Source organism: Setaria viridis, chromosome 7 (genome assembly GCF_005286985.2).
Source record: "Setaria viridis chromosome 7, Setaria_viridis_v4.0, whole genome shotgun sequence".
In the NCBI taxonomy this organism is placed as follows: domain Eukaryota; kingdom Viridiplantae; phylum Streptophyta; class Magnoliopsida; order Poales; family Poaceae; genus Setaria; species Setaria viridis.
The window spans coordinates 9,133,900-9,158,324 of NC_048269.2; the positions used below are offsets into that span (position 1 = coordinate 9,133,900).

General features: G+C 41.8%; 2 protein-coding genes across 2 annotated transcripts; both read right to left on the reverse strand.

Moving 5' to 3' along the window:
* Positions 1-1,091: 1,091 nt before the first annotated feature.
* LOC140223412 (LEAF RUST 10 DISEASE-RESISTANCE LOCUS RECEPTOR-LIKE PROTEIN KINASE-like 2.4) lies at positions 1,092-2,324 on the reverse strand. Its single transcript, XM_072295255.1, has 2 exons — positions 2,319-2,324; positions 1,092-2,128 (listed from the first exon to the last, which is right to left on the reverse strand). The coding sequence occupies exons 1-2, from the start codon at positions 2,322-2,324 to the stop codon at positions 1,430-1,432; spliced, it is 705 nt and encodes a 234-aa protein (XP_072151356.1). The 3' UTR covers positions 1,092-1,429.
* On the reverse strand, positions 1,989-5,992 carry LOC117865262 (antimicrobial ginkbilobin-2-like protein). The gene is made up of 3 exons (XM_072295043.1): positions 5,260-5,992; positions 4,999-5,159; positions 1,989-2,452 (listed from the first exon to the last, which is right to left on the reverse strand). Exons 1-3 carry the CDS (start codon positions 5,895-5,897, stop codon positions 2,394-2,396), a joined length of 858 nt encoding a protein of 285 aa, XP_072151144.1. The 5' UTR covers positions 5,898-5,992; the 3' UTR covers positions 1,989-2,393.
* Between the last annotated feature and the right edge of the window lie 18,433 nt (positions 5,993-24,425).

Sequence of the window (24,425 nt, forward strand, 5' to 3'; positions counted from 1 at the left end):
TAGTGGTACCCCTAGAAATGGATCGAATACCACAACCAACCATCCGAGTACATGGCACAATACAATCCTCCAACAAGATATAGGGTATGAATCTCTATGTTTTGTGTTACCGTCAAGTTCATGGCGTTGTGGTTGCCCCTGGAACAAATCAACCATCTGGGTATACCTCGGTCACACCGCCGGACACGAACTCCAACATCTTCTCGTATCAAATAAGTAATTTTCTCTTGATTATCCTTTGTATAAGTATGGCATGTATATTTTTTGACATATTTTGAATAATCATTCCATTACAGTTCTTGCTGATTTAGGAAATTTGGTATTCTCTAAGCGGATCACAAGGGGGCACATCTAAATTAAGTATAGTCGGGATCTTTGCTTGAATTGGATAATCATGGCTTCCTCTGTTTTACAGAGCTGAAGTTGGCTCCTCAAGTGAGTTCTCCCTGCATGTTATGTATTTAATTGCAAATTAATTTGAATGAAAAATGTGAGAACAAAAGTACTAGTATACTTATGATAATAAACTGAATCAACCTTTGTTTATGACTTCTTCTAAAGCTTCAATATATATATTTAACAAAATTAATAATAATATGAAAATGCATGATGTAGCCTTTGTTTTGAGTTAGGTGGAAGTCCTAACCATTATGGATCATTGGGTCGACCAAAAAACATGATAAAACTGGACAAAAGAACTAGACTGGAATTTCATATAATTTATTTAGTTGGAGCAATGGTCTAGAATGGAATGCCATTAATCAACTAATTGAACGTATCATTGGGTACCCTTGCATCCATAGTTTTTACTATTGCTGGTAAGTAATGCATTATAATGAGTTACATGCACTAATCATTCAACCTAAAAGCTTAAATTTATAGGAAAATATGGACGATTCACTTATACTCCAACACTCCCCCTCACGTGCAAGCTCCCTTAGGCCGCATATGTGGAAATTGGAGTGGACTGCAATTATTTTATTTTTAATCACGCCCTCCAGGTGGATTTGAACTCGAGACCTCTAGTCCTAATACCATATTGAGTTGCATGCACCAACCAGTTCAACCCAAAAGCTTAAGCTAATGGGGACAGGTGGGTAATTCACTTATACTCCAACATATAATATACAAAACTAATGCAAGTGAGTAATGCTCTAAAAAGGAAAAAATGAGCTAAGTTAAAACTACTTATTTGACTATTTTCGTATGAGGTTGCAGAAAAACATATTGTATAGCTGAATAAAAGTGTTCCTTTGGTGGTATCTTAAGTTGATCAGCGTTTTCTCGAGCATCTCTAAAACCTCGCTCATCGTTGGGCGAGATATAGGAGACACTTGTATACACCATAAATCAATCGAGGCCATCTTCCTTGCCATCTCTTCTGCTCATTGTTGGGCGAGATATAGGAGACACTTGTATACACCATAAATCAATCGAGGCCATCTTCCTTGCCATCTCTTCTGCTCATTGTTGGGCGAGATATAGGAGACACTTGTATACACCATAAATCAATCGAGACCATCTTCCTTGCCATCTCTTCTGTTTTACCTGCCATATCAAATGAGTGCAAGCTTCCTACTTCAGCCAAATGACTATAGATCATGTCTGGATAATACATCTCTCTGGAATTATCAGCTCTTGCTTTTAGATTCTTTCTTCCTCCCACCATCTCAAGAAGCATCATTCCGTAGCTGTAGACATCTGATTTAGTAGAAACTACTCCAAATCTCCTTGCAAAAACTTCAGGGACAATGAACCCAACTGTCCCTCGCATGCCTGCCATTGATAGGTAACTCTCCTTTGGATTGCATAACTTAGCCAAACCAAAATCAGCAATTTTGGGGACAAATTCATCAGCAAGAAGGATATTATGTGGTTTAATGTCAAAATGTATTATGCGCGTATTACAGCCACGGTGCAAATACTCTAAACCTCTTGCGATACCTATTGCTATTTCATAGAGTTTGTCCCATCCCAGAGTTGCTTTTGAATTGTCATCATAAATGAACTTGTCCAATGATCCATTAGGCATATACTCATAAATAAGAGCTCGTTTCGATCCCTCCAAAAAAAAAACCAAGCAAGGTAACAATGTGATTTCACTCCAGTGATTGATTGAAAATTTCCACTCTTATGGATCTTGATAGCAAGAATGACACAAACAATGACCAAGAGAACTGCAATACAACATACCATTATAAGGAACTGTCAACTTAGCAAACTAATATGTGCATTATTATACATTTCCAATACGCTAACTACTACTCTCACATATGACCCACAGTATTTATTTGCTTATTTCAATTTCTTGTGTTTACTTCCATCAAGAATATGTAAAAACAAATTGCGTTTACATCATGTTTTATAGAATATGCTAATAAGTCATCACAAGATTATGAATAAATACCCGTCAGTGCCATCCTTGAGCGAAACTTTCTAAGCTTGGCATCATCTGCAAAATTAAATAGGTTTGCACAGTGTTAAATATTTAACCATATAGAGCCCATTAATATATTTGAACTTTGTGGACGTTCGTTTTTGTGGTGGCGAAGGTTTAGGGTTGCAGGTATATATATCTCGCTCTCATCGGCAACTCTCCTGCTACACTATAATGAACCCCCTACTTAAAAAATTGTTAGGACCCTAACAGTTAGGAACCTAAATTTGTCGTACATTATATCCAATCCGTATTAGATCCTCAAACCTGTTAACTATGTGAATCATGTATTCATGTTTATACAAGATATATGTGACATCCAATGATGATTTAATGGTTCACTCTATCTTGTAGTGGATCGGCGTAATCAACTCACATTTTATAAACACATAATCATTTAGGCACCACCATGCACTTCACTAATCTCACCATGAGATCACTAGGGAATAAAATAATTAATTAATGTGAGGCATGATGTTGTATTTATATAGCGCTGCTGCATCACGCTATTTTCCTATCCTCTTCACTACCTCTTGGGTACTAGTGAGGCCTACCATTATTTCTCTTCCACCTACCCCAGTTCTCCATGTAGGGTCTATTTTCTCTCTTTGCCTTTCTTCCGTAGGTTTATGAATTAGCTTTGCCGTCCCCACTCCCCTGTCTTGATCAATTCCCACCCTATATCAGAGTCGGCCGCTTCACTAAGACATCTCCAACAAGCTGACGGTAAGACGCTCCCCACCACTTGCTAGCAACACCGCCATCCTTCTCACTAATCCCGGGACAGCACTCAAACCATACATAACTCTATGCATTCTGTCATACAAGCAACAAAATAACATACAAAGATCGTGTTCATGTTTGATCACCATGTTTTGTGGGTACATAAATGAATTAAATAGTTTACCAACCACTTATAGACGAACCATTGTATCAACTGTCCATTTTACTGTATGTTTGTGACGTGACAAAACTTATAGAAAGCAGCCATCTAAACTGTTGTACATGCTCTAACACTAAACCTTAAATCTCATATGTGGAGACTGCTACAAATTTAGGGGGAAAAGACAATAGTCCCAACGGTAAGCACAAATCTCTGTGCAGACCCTAAGTTAGACATTTGACTGATTAATCCCTAATACTAATCAAGCAAAAGCACTACAAGACTTTCTCTTTTCCCCGACCACTGGTAGAGAACTCGGTATTAGTCCCAATTGGAAGGATGCAGATTTTCCGAAAATCCATCCGGAATAAACCAACCGAGACAAAAGGGGGGTCTTTTGTCCCGAGTCACTCAACCGAGACTAAAGACCCCCTTTTATCCCGGTTGGTAATACCAACTGGGATAAAACAGGTCACCATGCCAGGCGTTGCAAAAAAAAAAAATCCCGGGAGGGCCCTCCCACACGCGAGTCGCAAGTCACAAGTCACACAATTTTTCACGCGAAATATGCGTGTGCGCGGCGTGGGATTCGAACCCACAACCTCCAGCCTCGCGCGTAGCTTCCTTGCCATCCTATCTACACAGCACATTTGACTATATAGGGGATGCAATCCTTTTGTATTAACTCGTGGGGGACCCTTTTATCCCGGTTAGAAACACCAACCGGGATAAAAGACCCCCTTTTATCCTGGTTGGTATTACAAATCGGGATAAAAGGGTTCGAGGGATTTAGTCCTCTTTTTCAGCCACCTTGTTGGGGACCCTTTTATCCCGGTTTGAAACACCAACCGGGATAAAAGGGTCGAGAGCCTTTTATCCCGGTTTCTAATACCAACCGGGATAAAAGGGGGTCTTTTATCCCGGCTGGTGTTTCAAATCAGGATAAAAGGCCTCTCAAGGTTTTTTTTTCCACTAGCCTTTGCAACCGGGATAAAAGGTCTCGGTTGGTGAGCCTCCCACCAGTGACTAAGCTTTAGTCCCGGTTGGTGAACCTTTTGTCCCGGATCAACTTTAAAACGGGACAAAATGGAGCGCATGGAAGGTGAGTTCTCTACTAGTGATCTGTGTCTTTATGTAAGTGGCCAACAGTGATAGTGTAATTAGTTCACTAGCTGCAAAAGCTGTGGATAATGAGTTTGTGGGGGATTACATTGTTTGCAATTGCCAAAAAGGGAAAGATGAAAATTTATACAAGAAACACTGTTGGTCAATTAGAAAAGGATACTAACTATGCAAACACTGTTGGCCACTAGCCAAAAACTGTCGGGAAATATGTACAATCTTGTAGTGAAGATGAATAGTGATTTGAATTTTTTTTTAAAAAAATACTGTACCACCGCTGGGTACACGGGACCTCATTAACCGTGGGTACAATCGGGACCCCTAAATAATGGAAGCGTTGTCAGAGTGGACAAAGACTGTAGTTTATGTTCTCAGAATTAATTGACCATAGCATAGACACACGCACAAAAAGATTCGATCCGCGCGGTTGTTTTTTTTATAACAATCTGTGCGGTTGTTGATCACTTGATCCGCGTCACCATCACCAAAGACTCATCAGCTGGACCATTGCGTTACCTAACAACAACAATAATAATAACTTGTGAGATGAGCTCACCTCGGAACTTCGTCTCCACTGTTGGTGCGCCCGGCGACGGCTCTGGCTGTGGCGTCGGCGCCACGGCGACGATGGTCTGCGTGTTGGCCGGCGTGTAGAACGGTACCACCTCGAAACGCGTGTAGCAGGTCAGTGAGTAGGCGCGCCCTCCTCTCGTCCATCTGCTTGCATCCATGCAGCAATGGCGCCGGATCATCACGCTATCTAATGGCCAAAAACGAAGGCACACGTGACCAGTAGGTAACAGAAACTGTTCCTTACATGGGCAACGACGCCGCGATGCGCTGGAGGCAGCGGCGGCAGCCGTCCGGCGACAGGTCCGTCACGCACTGCGCGAACCCGTACAGGCTCTTGTCACCAGTGATGTTCGTGCGCCCGTACGCGAAGAACCGCAGCGACGCGGCGGCGGCGGGGGCCAGGCGGTCCATGAGCCGCCCCAGCGCGGCAGCGTAGATGGCGGCGTCCACGGCGCGGGTCAGGTTGTTGTAGAAGGAGAACCTCTGCACCATGTCGGGGCGCGACAGGAAGCTCGCGTTCGCGTACCGGAGCAGGCTGTTGTTGTACATCATGGCGGCGCCGGCGGAGCGCGGGCACGCGAGCGTCACGTTCCCGACCGCCATGTCGAGGCAGAGCCGGCACACCGCCGGGGGAGCGTCGGCGTAGCAGATGGCGAGACCGTAGGGCTGGTCGGGGACGTCGCCGGCCGTGTCGTTGCTGTAGCCTCCGTAGGAGACCGCGAGGGTGACCAGGTCCTTGAGCATGCCGCGGAGGTTCGTATCGTAGGGGCCCCCTGGGGTGAAGTTCGCCGGCGAGCGCGACGACCATACCTTCACCGTCTGCCCAATAAGGATGGCGACGACGGCGAGGAGCACGAGGAGGAGGGACTTCACGGCGGCCATCGGCGGCCATGGTAGGTGCTGATGGCGTAAGAGTGATTGGTGGGATGTGAGCACGCGGTTGCAGTACAGATGACTGCGAAAGCTTGCGAACACTCTTGGCCGTGTAATGCGGTGCGTCATTTTTTATTTTTGTGCGAGTAGCGCGTTAAATGTTTTGGGACAGTGCAAAATGGATGGGTCCAATTGTCATACTGATAGATCGCACAAATTCCTGAGAAAAAAAAATGGTGGGTCTGAATCAATGCGGTTAATTTGTCAATGCGTCAACGTCAAGCTATCAAGGTCCTGGATCCGTGTCGCTGGTGGTCGTCTTTCTCATCATGTATAGCTGGGGAGTGAGGCTGGCAAAGGTAGGCCGGAATATGAGTGAGAAATTGCTGTTGTAAAGATACACATACATGTTCACATTATGTCAGAGAGATATTTGCTAGAGAACATTTACCATGTGATCTAATTTCAAAGGGTGGGGTGGTTACATATCCCTTCGTGGTACCCATTCACCATGTGTACATATACATGATCGATACAATTATTATGTCTCATTTACATTCGAACACTCAATTCTAAACACGTTATCAGCCACTTTGCTCTCCATGAGCGAGTTCGCATGAACTTGGCCCCGGCGGGAGAACGCACGACTAGGAGACAAGAATGTGAGCGGTGACAGGCGGTTGCCACAATTCTTTGCTTCATCGCCGGTGGTGCATCCGTCGAATCCCAAAAATGGAAGAATAATCCCAAAGATGGAAGAATCAAGAACGACAAGCACACATGATTGAAGAAACTGCATCAACATCCATCTCTGGAGGATGCCGTTCTTGAACTTCTCGTTGCTGTTCACTGCATTGTCTCCATCGATAAGAGAAGAAGATTGAAGAAGGCCACGAGTGGTAAGCTTCCTGGCAAATCTTGTTTTGTTCTGATGCTGCTTTCCCAAACATGCCCATGTGGCAGTCATGGCACTTGATTTTGCTTGCCTGCATCCCTGCGCACGACAGCAGGCCACAGTCTGTTTTTCCGTGGAGCCGTTGGCAACACCCGCCTGCCTGTGGCCCTGTGGCTGCTGCGACGGATGGCGGCATCACGGCAGCACCCGAACGCATGTGCCAATGGCGGTCGGCGGCGCACACTAGACGCGCCACCAGATCGGCCTTTACGGCAGTGGTGCTGGCCGGACCGCGCCCCTGCGGCTGCGGCCGCGACCCACGCCCGACCGCGCCTCACCAGGGCCTCGGCGGTGTTCTCAAATGGAACTGCTTCGGTACCTCGTCTCTTGGGCAGCAAGATACTTGCCCACTACATGGAGATTATCTACATTGTATCCACCAACTTTTCCAAAAATAACTCAATTATGGGGTTCACCTTCGTGATACTTGCCAATTCTCCAACATAAGATATAATGTTTTCGTATTTTGCATCAATATTACAACATCACCAATATGGTTCTTAACCAGAATAATTATTTCAATAGCATTTGATGGACTCGCCCGATAGGCCTGATTATCCTACATGTGGATTAGATATCAAGATCATTTTTGCATTCTACGGACTACTACAAGTGATTAGTGAACCCAATATGGGGATACACCTCTTCACATCTAGAAGAAGTCAAATGCTCTCTCTTTTAAGGGTCTATGTCCCTAAGGATCTCACACATGAGTACCTATTGGAAACGAGTCTATGTGCTTTGCGACTTGCTCTACAAGCACACAATGAATAGCAAAGGAACTCATAAGACCTACTGTCTTATGAGTGGAACTATGTAAGTCTATATTACAGACTACAACCTTGCCGTTCATAACATTTGCTCGAAGTTGAAATTTTGCAAACTATCAGCATCATTCTGCATTCATTCAAAACACATGATGAATAGTATGATGAACTTCTTTTGAAGAATCATCATCAATGCCCAATTGTGTGACGCCTCTCTCTTGAGGTTCATAGTGTTTAGAATAGTATTGAGAATAACATGTGGTTCAATGGATTGACACTCCTGCTAATCTATGAACCTGACTGATAAATGCAAATATAACAAGAGGCAAATGTCCAATGCACACTAGATTGAGAAAGACAATTTGAATGACAACTCCTTGTCATAAATGTGGTTACACTATACATTTTGATATAGTGTCAATGCCAAAGCACCTAATCATGTACCATAAGTTCCTAATGGATGCAAAGTACTTATCAGAGTCAAGATATGAAGCACCCTTCAATCTTCAATCTAACACAACATCGGTGGTTGGTTGTTTACTTGTGGCTCCTATTAGATCACGTAACAACACTTCTCTTTCCTAAGATGTCCCCACTTTGTTGGATGACATGCTCATTCATTACTATTCCAATGATCCACATTGAGATTTCACGTAATCTCATTGTCATTGATGTCCTATTTAATGATGTTGTAATATGTTCAAACTCATGCTATTTGAGTTGAACAAACTTATTCATAACTGGAGTTCTACAAACTCGGTTGTAATTAGGGGAGTACACACTCATGACTTTTGAGTTGTGCAAACCCGTATGTATTGGAATGCATACCTTCGTATTGGATGTTCAATACTATGTTTCTGTATATTTGATAAGAATTTCATTAAATTCTTGTCCTATGTAGACTTGTACGGGAATTATTCCAATTGAGGAAGAAATGTGCCTTGTGGCCAATTGAACCACAACCTCTATAACTAGGAAAATAAAATATTCTCACATCCCTTTGAAAAGAGGAGGGAATATTTTGACAATCGCTCCATGCGATGTAATGATAGTCCACTATCATGCTCCCTATGGTATTAAAGTCATCTAGAATGTTTCACTACATCCTGATTTGACTTGCATCTTACAATATTATAGAGATATCCATAAAAGTTTCTATGATGTGGAAACACAAGATGATAGTAATGGATATGGTATATGTATTTCTGAGAAACATTTCTCTTGGATTGTATTCTACATACATCTTCCCATATACCATGTTGCATTTGATATAATTTTTCATGCCTTTGATGCATATCACACCTAGTATGATCGACTTGGCCATTCTATCATTGGGATGAAGTGAAAAATTATAGGCAATTCCATTGGTCATGATTTTTCCCATAGCATAAATACTCTACAAGTACCAAGGGGAACTAGATTTTACGTCCCTCTTATCTTAAAATCAGATCTGAATGTCTTAAGTTCCTTGAACTCTTCAACAGAACAAGTGTGATCCAATACAAAGATTGTATCCACATGTAAGGCATTACATGGTTTTATGATGCATTTATATGATGACTTCTAGTGTGTCCTACTGACAACACGAAACCATGCATTAATAATGACTCCATTTCTGAGCACATTAGCCTCCACACTACTAAATTTAACTCTTGTGCTTACAATGACAATTGTATTACCTAGGTATTCAGGATTATATCCACAATGGATATGATGAATCTATGATTCAGACAAGTACGATCATGACATGACCATCACTAGTGAATTGCCATTTCCAACCTTTTGTTGGAGTCAGGTAGTTTTACATGCTCCTGACTTGTGATTAACTGCATTTATCAATTCCTCTATGCTTTTAGTACATGGGAATCCATGAAGTATTTCCCATTTATGTACATTGGTTGTGTTTTTCTTCTAAAACATCCCAATCTCACTACCACGGCATACATCTATGGGCACACAGGAAACTAGAGATCTATGTGAGATTTCACTCTCCGTCGATCATTTAGAACCTCTTTGTGAGGATCTATTTATGCCCCGTATGCTGGCTATATTTTAATCATGAGCATTTCTAGGTGTTAGGGGGAGATTTCAAGTACCAAAAAGTATGCTAGGAAAGTTATTGGAATGCATTAAGCGTTTCAGGCTCAGGATCCCGTACTAAAGTTGAACCCTTCTGGTTCAATGATTTGCAATAAATTGCATATCAACTACCATATGCATTTACTATGAGGTGTCATAGAATCTTACTGATGCTATGTAGTGCTAGAAAGAGTGGTGGTACCATATAAAACCACCCAACTCCCTGTTACAACCACCGTTGTAAATAAGAGGGGGGAGAAGTATGGTCTCAAATTGGGATTAAGCTGCTTGCACACAACTGAAGGCTAGATCTTCTAAGATAGTAAATGCAGACCAACCTTTCGTTGGCAACCAACCTACTATTGGTAGACACCAAAAGGATTTTGATGATCCTGTGAATAGAAGACATTCACAACCTAGCTCAGTGGTGCACAATACTGAGGCCGAGATATTGAAAGCCCTTGATTCTCATTTTGGGAAGTCATGATGAATCATAAGGGTGCATAAGGTATAGACATCATATCAACTGGAGAATTATGCTCTTTAAAGGCTACATGTGTCGACACTTACTTCTCAGCACATTGTATATGCATTCAAGTGATCCAATAGACCATGGCCATGGTAGAGCACCTCCGTGCTCAAACTGGATCTTGTAGAATGATGCAATGAAGCAGAGATAGCCTTGCTCACCTGAAAGAACTATTTGGACTACTTCCAATGCTTCATGGTATCTTTACTGTAGATACAAATTTGTTTTGAGAACAGTATGGTGGTGAGAAGCAAGGCTAGTAGCAACAAGGGTTTTACGCAAAACCCAAGCATTATTTTCAATGCTATTTATTCTCCTATACAAATCATAAATTTCCGATATTATACTTATTGGCAGTAACATCATCTATCTATGCAGTTGATAGATGTAGTGATAACATACACCTATGTAGTCACTGAATTTTGGTATATTTGTGGAGTCCTAAAGGAATCCAAATACCTAATCCCCAAACACAAACTTGCAACATATATTGTGTAATGCTTAGAAAGTTACTTCATGTCTTAAATCATCCTGGTCAAATGTGGTACAGTCGACCTAGTGAATCCCTCCTTTCGAAGGGATACATGAAGAATTGTATGTTTAGTGTATGTGCCTACTGCATGTTTCTAAACATACATTACTTATTGATGGAGTTTGAGATGAAGGATACAAATTGAACTAAATCTCCTTCTAAGATTTTCAATTCAAAATCTCTTCTCTCAAGAATCTTGGATACAAAGTTGTCTATATCCAAAATATATTGAACAAATTCAATATAAAAGAATCATATCCATATAATACCGTGAGATGTGCTAATGTATCTTGCAAGAGCATCTAGCCGAATATTGTTTTTGCAATGATTTGCTAGCTAATAGCACATGAGATCATGTTATGTTCTTTAATGGAACTCATGATCTAGTTATGATTGGATATACTGATCTTGGTTGTTTATATAAGATCCCCAGAGTGCCAGATCACTGACATGCTTCATGTACTTGTAAGTTGTAATGAGGACACCACGAGTACATCTACACCAGCAGCACCTCAGGCGCCTCCAGTTGCTCCTCCACCTCAGGCGCCTACAGTTGATCATCCGGTTGGGCCAATCACTCGGGCCCGTGCGAGAGAATTAAACTTCATCATGGTGTTAAGGAACGAAGGCCCATCGGAATAAGAAGATGGCCCAACAGGGCAGCCCAGGTGGGGCGCCTAGGGTTGGGCGCGCGTGACCCCTCCGGACTCCAGGGGCTGCGCCCCCTTTATTTAGTCGGAGTCCTTTTTGTTTACGACTTGAGTTTTGTTTTACATCTAGCTTTAGCTACTCTTGAACACGCGCAAATACGCGCTGTCCTTGTGTGATTCAGAACTCCACCTTCGAGTAATATTTAGATTGCTCGCCTCTCTTTCTTGTTCGTTCTTCGATTGCGGACAGGAATTGATCTTCATGATCAGGCTGATCTTGCGCCAGCAAGGTTGGTAACCACAGGAAGTTGGTTCAGCGATTGCATTGGCGCTTCGGGTTCGCTCGTCGTAGTCGGATCGTGAGGGTCTACTTCCACCAAGTCGAATTTATCTCCACTCACCGAAAGATCGGGCACTCCGACTCTATCAAGTTGGACCTGCCATTTTCATGGATGTCTATCAATATACATCAGTGGTCACTTACACCAATCATTCTATAGCAACACTACATGTGGCTTTGCAGAATGATAAACCACATAATAAGGCTATGTGGTGGTTTTGGTTCTACTAATCACTAACCATATTATCTATGAATATAATATCACTTTGTGTTGTTTAGATGGATTTAAGTTATGTGAGGCACAATGTTACTATACATTTAGCCCTAAGAAGTGTTTTATCCCTATCATTAGGAAATAAACATTTTGCAAACTAAGTATTGTGATAATCCTACAGATTATTTACATAGTATCTACCTTAACCAAATTTTTAAATATGTTTAAGAGATTAGCATGAGATGACTTAGTGATTTGCAAGTATCAGGAGGAGTTTCCTCTTTGATCCATAACTTGTTTGTACACCATGTTGTGCTCTTTTCTTTGTATGAGTTTTTCCCTTCTTGGGTTTCTTATTCAAAGTTTTTAATGAAGCTACATCAACACACAATCTATGTCATATCATCTATTTTGCCCCGCTAGGGTTTTTGAGGATGGTACTTTATGACATATCTGTTGTTCTTTTGAACTAGACTATGAGTTTAACTCACAAGAGTTCAAATGAAGCAACAATATATCATGGCTCTTCTCCTTTTTTTCCCATTGTGTTTTTTTTAGGAGGTACCTGATATATCTATATATTTCTCTGATTTTCTGATAAGATTATCTTGGATAAATATCAGCCTAAACCATATGTCTCATCATTATTTTTCCCCATCGGGGTTTTTAGAGATGATGGCTACAGGCATACCATTTTTCTTTGGGCTATACTTTGAGCTTCTCTCATGGAGTACCCCTACCTTCCCTGATATATTCAAAGGGGTAGGGTTACATGGCAAATCCCCTAGTCGGTTACTATACATGAGGTCTAGTCGAATTACAATGGCATCTAGAGAGCTCTATTTTTTGCCTTTCTTGGGCCCTTCATGAGGGCACCTAGGTGTCTATCTCCATCAGAAGATAACTCAACTCCTTCCTCTATCTTGAAAAAATTCCCCTCCCTTATATGGCAATGACTTTCATTCCATATCTAACATTTCCACATCTTCTGTTAGTTAAGTCAGGCAAGACGACCTCCAAATCACTTCCAAAATTCATGAACCTTTTCTAGTGATGGGCAAGATGACATCCAAATCACTTCCAAAATTCATGAACCTTTCTAGAGTTGGGCAGAATGACCTCCAAGTCACTTCCAAAATTCATGAACCTTTTCTAATGATAGAACAAATGGAGACAAACCCAATTTGCTTGGAAACACATATGTGTGTTTAAAGTTTTAAAATTTAAACTCACTATATTAGGATACCTTTTAAATTTATTTGAGTTTTTTTCATGATGCTAAGATACCAAAAATAATAGAAAAATAACTGACATTCATGGCATGGGATGCAATGATTTATTAAATTATTTCTCATCATAAGTTAAATATTTTCATGAGGACATCCCACAGTTCTTAAGGTAATAGACATCTTTGATGGTGGAGAAAAGGATGGAGACCGGTGAACTCGTGGACGATTTTCTCCCTTTTTACCATGCCTTGAGACTTTGAGCTTGAGTGGTGAGACGGTGACAGCAGCTGTCGGTCCGTGTGCTTCACCAGTTCGTACTGGTGCTCACTTGGAATGACAACATTTAGCGGTTGTGCACGGTGGCAAGCAGTTGCGTCGTCACTTCTACGCCCTTCTCTCCCTCTAAACCTGACGTATTTCGGACAAAATTTCTACAAATTGCAAACATCAACTTCATCCAATCCTTTAACCAAAGCTGTAGCTAGTGCATAAGGCTTCAATTCACTAGTAGAGAATTGACCTTCCATCCACCGCTTTTGTCCCGGTTAATATTTTGCCCGTGACTAAAAGTGGCATGCCACCGAAGGCCAACGCTAGGGGAGCTTTAGTCTACCAACTGGGACTAAAGCCCCCCATTAGTCCCGGTTGTAACAGCTAGAACTTTCGCAGCGATGCCGCCCCCCTGTTATCCCGGTTGGAAATTCCAACCGAGACAAAAGCTTCACCTTGTTATCTCGGTTGGAAACTCCAACCGGGACAAAAGCTTCAACCTTTTGTCCCGGTTGGAGTTTCCAACCAAGACAAAATGTTTACTCCCGGTTGGTAATTCCAACCGGGACAAAAGGGTGAGGCTTTTGTCTTGGTTGGAGCTTCCAACTAGGACTAAACCACCAACTGGGACAAAAGCGGTTGTACTGGGACAAAATCTCCTTCCCTATAAAATCGCCAGTCAGAGAGCTCTTCTTCCTCCTCCAACCTAAGCCACTCCACTCCACCAGAGACATTCAGCCTCCTCTCCATGGCGATGCTTCAACCCTAGGGGAGGTGCTACCCGAATTTTTTTCCTCATTTCCGTGGGAATTTCGCTCATCCAAAGTGTTGTGAAGGTTAGCTATTTCATCATCCCTTCATTTATTGTTATTATGATTTGTTTTATGCTTTAGAGAGGGAGAAAAATGAGTTTTTTAGAATGAGGGAGAATGGAGAGGATTTTTATTTATATATGTTTTTGAGCTAGAATTTGATGGATAACTAGCTTGTTATATATAATTCGTATTAGTTAGAAAAACTTGATCAATATTAGGTATGAGAAAAAAATAAAGTAAATGTGTTGTTAATATTTAGTCATTGCAATAAAATTAAAGTAAAAAAATTGTAGGCGTAAGAGATTAGAACAGTAAGGATTAGGATACACCACCGTACAAACCAAATAGTTGAAACAACACAATAATGATGGAGCTCATGAAGTACAAACCAAATGTTCTTCTCCATCTCTTTGTCATCGCCTTTCCTCCCCGTGGCAAGATTTTTTCTTGGCGAAGACCTCGATGGGGCCTTGTCTAGCGTAACCTTGGTCTTCATGGGGTCTCCTCTTGTTCATCTCTGATCTGATCCAAAACGGTTCATGGCATGAACCGTTTTGGATCAGATCAGAGATGAACAAGAGGACCCCCAAGAAGACATTCATGTAAGTTTCATTCAAAATATTCATGTAAATTTCTTGTAAGTTTTCATGTAAGTTTCATTCAAGACATTCATTTAAATTTCTTGTAAGTTTTCATGTAAGTTTCATTTAAGACATTTGTTAGAGGTGTTGTATATATACCTTAACGTACATGTATCTATGATTTTATTCATGGTTGTTCTATGATTTCATGTATATACCTTAACATACGTACATGTATCTATGATTTCATGTGTGTTTAAAGTAGTTGAGATGGCAGGTGGTAGTGGCTCCAACCTGCCCGTAACGTACACCAACGAAGAGGGTAGCCAGGGGGACATGTTCCTCAACATGTCCGGTTATGGCAATGAAGAGCCCAAGCTCGAGCTTGAGCAAAACCTTGCCGTGAGGGAAGGTTCCGACGAGGTATATATCATTTCCATTATTTTACCCCATCTATAATTTCACATTCATTATTACTACGTACTAATTAACGAATCTTGAACTGTTAGCCCTCTGGATCGACGAACCAAAATAAGCCCCGAGGTCGTACAAAGATAATGGAGGGAAGGCTTCACATCACCGAAGTCACAGAATAGGGCAAGCTGGTTGCTCCCGAACACGTGGCAAGAAAGTACGTGAGTCAGATCGGGGCACTCGTAAGGGACAACATGCCCATTAGCATTAGGGAATGGAAGGGCTAAAGAAATGATCCATGCACGCTCCCGGATACACAAAAGGATATGCTGTGGGTAGATGTCAAAAAACACTTCACATTTCCCAAAGGATATGTTGAAAATGATGTGAAAGCATGGATGCTAAAGAAGATGGCCACCCAATTCTAGACATTCAAGAAGATGCTGGATGCCTACTTCATCAAGAAGGGTTGAACTCCAGATTTTGATGAGTGGCCAAAGTTAAGGGGCCACTGGGAGTCATTTGTCGAATACAAGATGAGCGAAGGCGGTGTGAGTAAGGTTTGCATCAATGTTGCCAATACTAGCAAGAAGGAGTACCATCATCTTCTAGGGCAAGGTGGTTACAACACTGCAATTCCCAAATGGCGCAAGATGGAACAAGACCTGATTGATCGGGGTATTGTACCAGCAACCCTTGACTGGCTTGACCGATCGAAAAATTGGTATTATACTCATGGAGGCAACCTAAGCCAAGAGGATGGGACACTGGTCTTCAATAAAACAATACATCAGAAGGCCGAAAGGCTTATCAAGAATATTGAAGATGCTAAAGTTGGGAGGTTGAAGGTGGATGGAGAGAATGATGAGCTCACATTGGCCCTCAGGAATCCCGAGCACTTAGGATGTTGCCGAGGGTACGGAGTCATTCCGTGGAAGTACGCTTTTCGAGGGGACATCGACTCGTACAGAAGCTGCAAGCAAAGAAAGAAACAACAAGAGGAGAGCTGGCGGTGCATGTTAGAAGCCAAAGTGCATTCACAAGAAGTAAGAATGCAGGAGGAAATCAATCGTCGAGTGGCCTTAGCAGTTGCCAAGATGGCCCAATCTGGAGCACTACTGGATCCAAACATCGTCACCCCATCTCAATGCCTTAGGAGCAGCTGTGCTTTCACAGAGGTCCCTGATAAGCAGATGCCAAGAGTACTTGTTGATGACCAATGGTACCCTGTGGATGTCATCATGCAACGCACCTCATGTGAGTTGCATAGACCATTTGGCAACATCACCATTAAGGTATACATATACATAATTTATGCAATTTCCTCAATCCATCCACGCCTCGGGGGTTTAATAAAATTTTTATTTCTGCTATATGTACAGGTGGCGTACAGGAGTGTGAAAGGATCTACAATGTCAACTAGGGGGGTGAATAGTCGAACTTGAAAAATGTTTACACCTCGAACAACCTTATCATAAACTTCTAGAAATTTCGCAGGTTGTTTTGGAAATTTCCAGACCTTCTAAAATTTCCGGAGAAGTCTCCAGATATTTCCGATTTCCAAAGAGAAACAATTACAACCTCAAGATAAACTTGCTGAAAAGTCAATCGATGAATATAGGTTGTTGCACAGGTTATTCTTAGCCTTTAACACAAGATAGCACAACTTCAAACTTGCTAGAAAAGTAGATCAATGTCAAATCCTAGAAGTGTGTTCTTATGCAAGAATATGAATAAAAGTAAGAACGATAAGCACAAAGACACAAGGATTTGTTTACCGAAGTTCGGATTCTTTCACCGAGGAATCCTACGTCTCCGTTGGGTGCTTCCAATGAAGCCGGGTTGCATTCAACCCTTTCCCTACTTCACTTCTTGATCTCTTCCCTTGCAGAGGTGAAATCGAAGCCTTCACAAACTTCCCGCAGCACACCACAAGCTTGGGTGCTCACCGGGTGACACCTAGCCATCTAGGAGGCTTGTCCTCCAAGAGTAACAAATGCCACAAAGATCACTTGCTATGAACTCGAGTGCTCAAGGATGGATGTGCTCACTTTCACTCAATCTTTCAATCCCTCACCCCAAATCTCTTCTCTTCTCAAATCTCTAGCAATACTAGAGATGGGAGGGCTCAAAAGGCTGTGGAGATGTATTTTTCATGTGGGGAACCAGCAACCTCAAAAGGGAGAAGAGGATGGGTATAAATACCCATCCCCCAAAATCTAGTCGTTGGGCTGTCAGATTCCGGAATATTTTAGAAAAAATTCCGGAAACTTCCGGAATCTTTGGATTCTTCCGAAAAGACCTTCAAAAACTTCCAGAACCCCAAAACTAGTCGTTAGGTTCAAATTTCCAGAAATTTTCGAAAAAATCACCGGAAATTTCAAACCTTCCGGATATTTCCGGACCGGAAGTCCACTAGACAGCACAAGTCCAAAGAGAAAAAGCCATAACTTTTCACTCCGAGCTCCGAATTTGATGATCTTAGACTCTATGGAAAGCTTATTCAAAGGAGCATCCATTCCAACTGAAAACAAGCTCCAATACCACCCGGTGCAAGTGTTAAGACAAGTGTTTCTTTCATGTGAGTACTTGGAATGTTAGGTTTGAGCACCGAGACATAAGCGAAGCTATCCATGTTGCATCCCTCTTGATAGTACGATGTTACCTATACTCAAGATAAAAGAATAAACACAATATAAATCACTTTAGCTTGAATATCTTTATCATGCCGCTTTTCTTTAAAATCATACTTTGAGGGGGTTTCAAGTATTTCTTTTTCTCTTTCTTGAGCATTATCCTCCTTGAGCTAGTGACTTTGAGGTTCATCATCATATATGGTCAAAAATCAACTTCACATTCTCAATTCACTTCAATATTTTGATTCAACAATTATTTGATACTTTGAATTCCTTAACTCCTCATGGCTAGATTAGTTCCTCAAAGTTCTCCTAAGTACTAGCTTCTTCACCCTTGCAAAGATTCGTCGGCCCAAGTCACCACTTGCCCTTCACCCTTGCTTAGTACCTCATAGCTATGTCCTTGTTTGACTTCTTCACTCTATCTTGCCATCTCAAGTTAAGCTTTTCTTTGCATCAACAATGAATACCCATTTGAAATCCAGTTCTTCAATAAATGAACTTGATTCATACTTGAATATGATTCTTATACCAACTTGATTCAATCACCAAACCCCACAAGGGGCCTAGATGCTTTTTCAATCTCCCCTTTTTTGGTGATTGATGACAACACAATTAAAGCTTACACATGATTGATAAAAATAATATTTTAAATCCTTTGATATAGTGAGCACCACAAAATGCGTGGAATGAATGCATTTCAAACTTTTGGCCTCAAATGCCAAATGCACATATTTAAGTTAACTTGTGTGAGCTCCAATATATCTTAGAATCCATGGGGTGCGAGGTGTTAACATGATAACCGTGATGCACATGTGATTTCACCCAATGAACTAGAGATCAACATTATACCACTCAAGGTATGAACATCACATTCTATCATGAGAGGTCCTTAGTAAAGATACCAATTGAAGTTTATCCTTGCACACGTAACACAAGTATAAAAATCTTATATGCTTCTCCCTTACCCCCATTAAATTAAAAAATCACAATCTCTCCCCCTTACACTATCCCTGAAATCTCTCCCCATTTGGCATCAATCTTCAAAAAGGTCTTTCCGCCAAAAAGGAAGACATTAAGGTAGACAAGTAAAGGAAGAGTGGGGTAAAGGAATGAACATATATGATTTCTCCCACATTCATTCTACCAAACAAAAATGCAAAACTTTAAGTCAAGACTTTGAGAAATTAGCATATTTAGCTCATACCTTACTTTGATAGTATTTCAATATGAGACAAACTCATATCATCACCATCACAAAAGGTATCAACTAAATATCTAAATAATTCTCTAATTCTCACCAAAAGACAAACTCATGGTGTGACTCAAAGTTTTATGTACGCATGAACATACTAGCATATTAAGGCCTAGATGCACAAAGGTAATAAGAAAGTTCATGGAGCGATTTACCTTTGCTCTAAGCCTCATATTCTTCATATAGATCAAGATATGCATTGGTTCGAATTGTTGTCTTGATGGGCTTGTCATACTTCATGTCAAGCTTCTTGAGTAATCCCTTGAGAAGAAATTGAGAATCTTTAGGTACTTTAATTGACATATGAGAGCGTGCTATTCTTGAGTTTTCAACTTCCCATTATCTTGGTCATGATTATTGGTCATGGAAACTTCTTGCTCATGATTTCATTATTATCTTGTATGAATTTGTTGGAGCCAAATAATCTTGACCTTGATCTTGGGTCTTGAGTCTTGGCTTCATCGATGGTCATTTTCGTCCTCATGAACTTCCCAAAGCATGTGCTTGCTCAATCGGCGGTCCCTTTATCTGTATAACTCATCCAATTCAACCTCCTTTTAGTTTTTCAACAATTTCTTCGCTTCTTGAGTTCTTCCATGAGTTGTTTAAGCTACTAAGTGCCAGAGAGTACTGAGTGTGCATCATTTTCATGGCTAGCTTCATATGATCAAGGTACTATCATCGAAACCCCTCTTAATAGTACGGTCCATGAGCTACAAACTAGCAAAACCTACATTAAAGCACCTAAGCCTATCTTAAAAGATGAATCTATTGCTTCTTCCAAAAATAACCATGCTAGGGTGAAAGAACTTGAAGAAGAAGTGAAAAGCTTAGGCTCTTGTGTCAGAAAAATGGCTAGAGGTGAGTACTTGCACAAGGAGATTCTCTTCTACAATGCAAGAAGGTTTGGCACAATAGGACTTGGCTCCTTCCCAGAGCCCGTGGAGAACCTTTCCAAGTCACCGGAACTTAAAGGGTGCTTTGTCAAGGAGATTGGGTCCTATTGTCAACATTGCAAGATCACCGGTCATCACACAAGAGAGTTCCCCCTTCCTAATAGTCCCCCTCCTACTTTGCCTCCTAACTATAGATCTATGTTCAACAATAACCACTTTTTGTTGATGAAGCATGGGAATTGCAAGGTGAAGGCGAAATTCATTGGCACTCAAGCGAAGGGCAAACTACCTAGGCATCTATGGTTCCAAAGTTCTTGTTACTCATGTCAAAGGACCCAAACTTGCTTGGGTTCCTAAACCTAAAGCTTGATCTCTTGTGTGTAGGTGAACTAGAAAGCCGGTGGAAGTCATTGCGTTCTTGATAGTGGATGTACACAACACATGACCGGCTGTGTAAAGGTGTTCACCTCTCTAGAAGATGATGTGGGCAATCATGAACAAGTCACTTTTGGTGATAACTCTAAAGGGAAGGTTTCCAGTTTGGGTGAAGTAGCTCTCACCTCTCTAGAAGATGATGTGGGCAATCATGAACAAGTCATTTTTGGTGATAACTGTAAAGGGAAGGTTTCCAGTTTGGGTGAAGTACCTCTCACAAATGATCTTACTCTCTCAAATGTTTTGTTTGTGGATTCATGCAGCTACAACTTGCTCTCTATTGCTCAATTTGGTGATCTTGGACTAACATGCACATTTAGTGATGTTGATGTGCTTATTTCTAACAAGAAGACCAAGGAAGTTGTCTTGAAAGTTTTTTGGCATGGTAACATTTATCTTGTAGATTTTGCCTCACATGAAACAAGTTTGACGACATGCCTCTTCACCAAGACTTCATTAGGTTGGCTTTGGCATCAGCATATGGGACATATTGGTATGAGAAACCTCAAGAAGGCTTTCAAGAATGGAATGCTAGTTGGTGTGAAGGATGTGAAGTTTGAGAAGGACAAGTTGTGTCGAGCATGTCAAGCCGGCAAGCAAGTTGCAAGTCGTCATCCCATGAAGGCTTTCATGTCCATCACAAGACCATTGGAGCTTCTTCACATGGATCTCTTCAGACCTACCACCTACAAAAGTCTTGGTGGTAATCTCTATTGTCTTGTTATTGTTGATGATTACTCTAGATATACTTGGACTTTCTTTTTAGAGGACAAGAGCAAGACCATCGGGATCTTCAAGACATTCGCCAAGAGGGCTCAAAATGAGTTTAAATTCACCATTGTGAAGATCCGAAGTGACAACAGCACCAAGTTTAGGAACACTCAAGTTGAAGAGTATTGTGATGATCAAGGCATCAAGCATGAATTTTCATGCACCTACATGCCTCAACAAAATGGAGTGGTGGAGAGAAAGAACAGGACCTTGATTACACTTGCGAGGATGACTATGGCATCTCTCAAAAGTTTTGGGCCGAAGCCATCAACACCGCATGCCACGTGTCAAATCGAGTGTATCTCCACCAACTCTTGAAGAAGACACCATATGAGCTACTCATTGGGAGGAAGCCCAACATCTCCTATTTCTGGGTCTTCGGTTGTAAGTGTTTCATCTACAAGAAAAGGAAGCACCTAGGAAAGTTTGAGAGTCATTGTGATGTTAGTATTTTTGTTGGTTGCTGATCAAGCCCAAGGCATATAGAGTATTCAATAATGCTACTCGCATGATTGAAGAAACACGTGACGTGGAGTTTGATGAATCTAATGGCTCCCAAGGAGATGGTTTTGCTTGTGATGATGTAGGAAATGAATCACTTTGTGATGCAATGAAGAAGATGGCCATTATGACATCAAGCCAAAGGAGGAGGAGGATGAAGCACCAACAACTACTTCAAGTAAGTAGAGGCATCATCCAAGGACGAGTCTAAAGATGAAGATGTACCTACTACTTCCCATGATCATCATGATGAATCCTCCGATGACGATGATGAGCCTCCAAGACACACTTCATCCACTCCATCAAGACAAGATGAAGCCCCTTCTTCATAAGACGTCCCCATCACACAAGAAGATCCTCAACACGAAGTTCCTCCACAAGCATCGACCTCTACACCACTTGTGAAGCATACAAGGACGTCTAAGAATCATCCCATTGACTTAGTCATGGATGAGGCTCTTGAGGACCTAGATTGGATCATTGCGATGCAAGAAGAGCTCAACTTCACTCGGAATGAAGTTTGGGTTCTTAAAGAACATCTCGGCACAAGAACGTGATTGGCACCAAGTGGGTCTTCCGCAACAAACAAGATGAACATGGAGTTGTGGTGAGGAACCAGGTAAGGCTCGTTGCTAAAAGCTTCTCTCAAGTAGAAGGTTGGATTATGGAGAAACTTTTGCTCCTATGGCGAGTCTTGAAGCCATTCATATCCTTCTTTCTTATGCCTTATAATAGTATAAAGTTATTTCAAATGGATGTTAAGAGTGACTTCTTGAATGGTTTCATCAATGAAGAGGTTTATGTGGAACAACCTCCCGGTTTTGAGGACCCTAGATATCCTAACCATGTCTTTAAGTTGCACAAGGCTTTGTACGGGCTCAAGCCAGCACCAAGGGCTTGGTATGAATGCCTTCATGACTTCGTCCTCAACAAGGGCTTCAAGATTGGGAGAGTGGCCAACACCATGTTTACCCAGATCATCAACAATGAGCTTTTCATTTGTCAAATTTATGTTAATGATATAATCTTTGGTTCTACAAGCCTCAAAGTTTGCAAGGATTTTGGAGATTTCATGGCTAGGGAGTTCAAGATGTTTATGATCGGTGAGCTACTTCTTCCTTGGGTTTCAAATCAAGCAATTAGAGGAAGGGATATTCATCCTGTTGGAGGTATGCCCTAGAGGCAATCATAGAGATGATGATATTCCATTTGTATCCATGATTTATACTGTGTTCCTTGAATATCCATTAAAGGCTACTTGAATTGATTTGCAATTATGTGAATTGTGTGTGAAACTCTTTACTTGTATGGTTATTCTAAAGTTGTCCCTAGTCGGAGTTCATGTGAGGACACACATGAATATCAGACTAGCACATGTATTAGTTGATGACTATGTTTCACAAGTCATAGACATGGAGATGTTGAACTAATAATGTGGGCACATGTGGAGACATGTGCTAGGACTGACCCAACACGAGAAGTAGTTCTCTCTTTAAACAACATATACGCTTTGTCCTTAGACCTGAGATTGTCGCATGTATTCAAGATGTGGATTGACCTACTTAGGGGTTATCAAACGCTACGCTGTAACAGGGTAGTTATAAAGGTAGCTTTCGGGTTTGTCAAGAAGCATTCTATGAGACATGGTCAATCAAGATGGGATTTGCCCCTCTCTGATTGAGAGTGATATCTCTGGGCCCCTCGAATGATCAGATCCGAAAATGCATGGCCATGCTACGTACGGTTAAGAGTTAACCTACAAAGGGATTCCGAATCACAGGATCGAGAAAGAGCGATCGGCTTGAAGCTAGACAAAATATCGTGAGGCAAAGGGAATACCATGTATATTATGTTGTGATGGTTCGTCTGATATGACCTTCGTGTGCGTATAGGAGTTGGCACGTCTTGCTAGAGGCCGCTACCGACTATTGGGCCGAGTAGGAGTACTCGGGCCATGTCTATACGTATCCGAACCCATAGGGTCACACACTTAAGGGGCTGGAAGCCCAATTCGGATGTGATCCGAGTTGAATTAGGTTTAGAAGTACTAATAGGCCTCAGACCCAGAGGCCCGTTAGGAACCTCTATAAATAGAGGGGTGGGGGTGCCCTAGGGTTCACACCTTTTGGCGAAACACATCTGTTGTGCCTCCCACGCCTTCGCCTGTTGCAACTCGCGGATCTAGCAGTCCGACTTGCGACGCTTCCTCCCTGCACGTGTGGATACCTTGGAGGTGTTGCGCCTACAGCACTTGGACGAGCCGCCGACGAGCCACGACGAGCCGCCGACGAGCCGCGGCACGAAGGAGATCTTGCTGCACGTGGATGAGCTGCTAGACGTCGACGTGATCGACTACGTACGACTACGCTGATCCAGTTCACTGCATCGACGCGAATCTACATCTTCCGCACCAGTAGGGCGTCGAGTGGTAATCCTGTGATCCTTATACGACAATTTTCCTAGTTTACGCGGTAGAAAATTTTGTTTTGCGCTAGTGTAGCCTACCTCGTATCCCAACAGTGGTATCAAAGCCATAGCTGCTTTGTTTTGGATTCGGGATATGTGCATATGGAGATATGCGAGTTTTCAGTTTGATCTATGTCTTGGTTTCGTGTTCTTGCTGCAATGGTAGTGTAACGACATACTCCTACCGGTCGGTTTCCGCCAT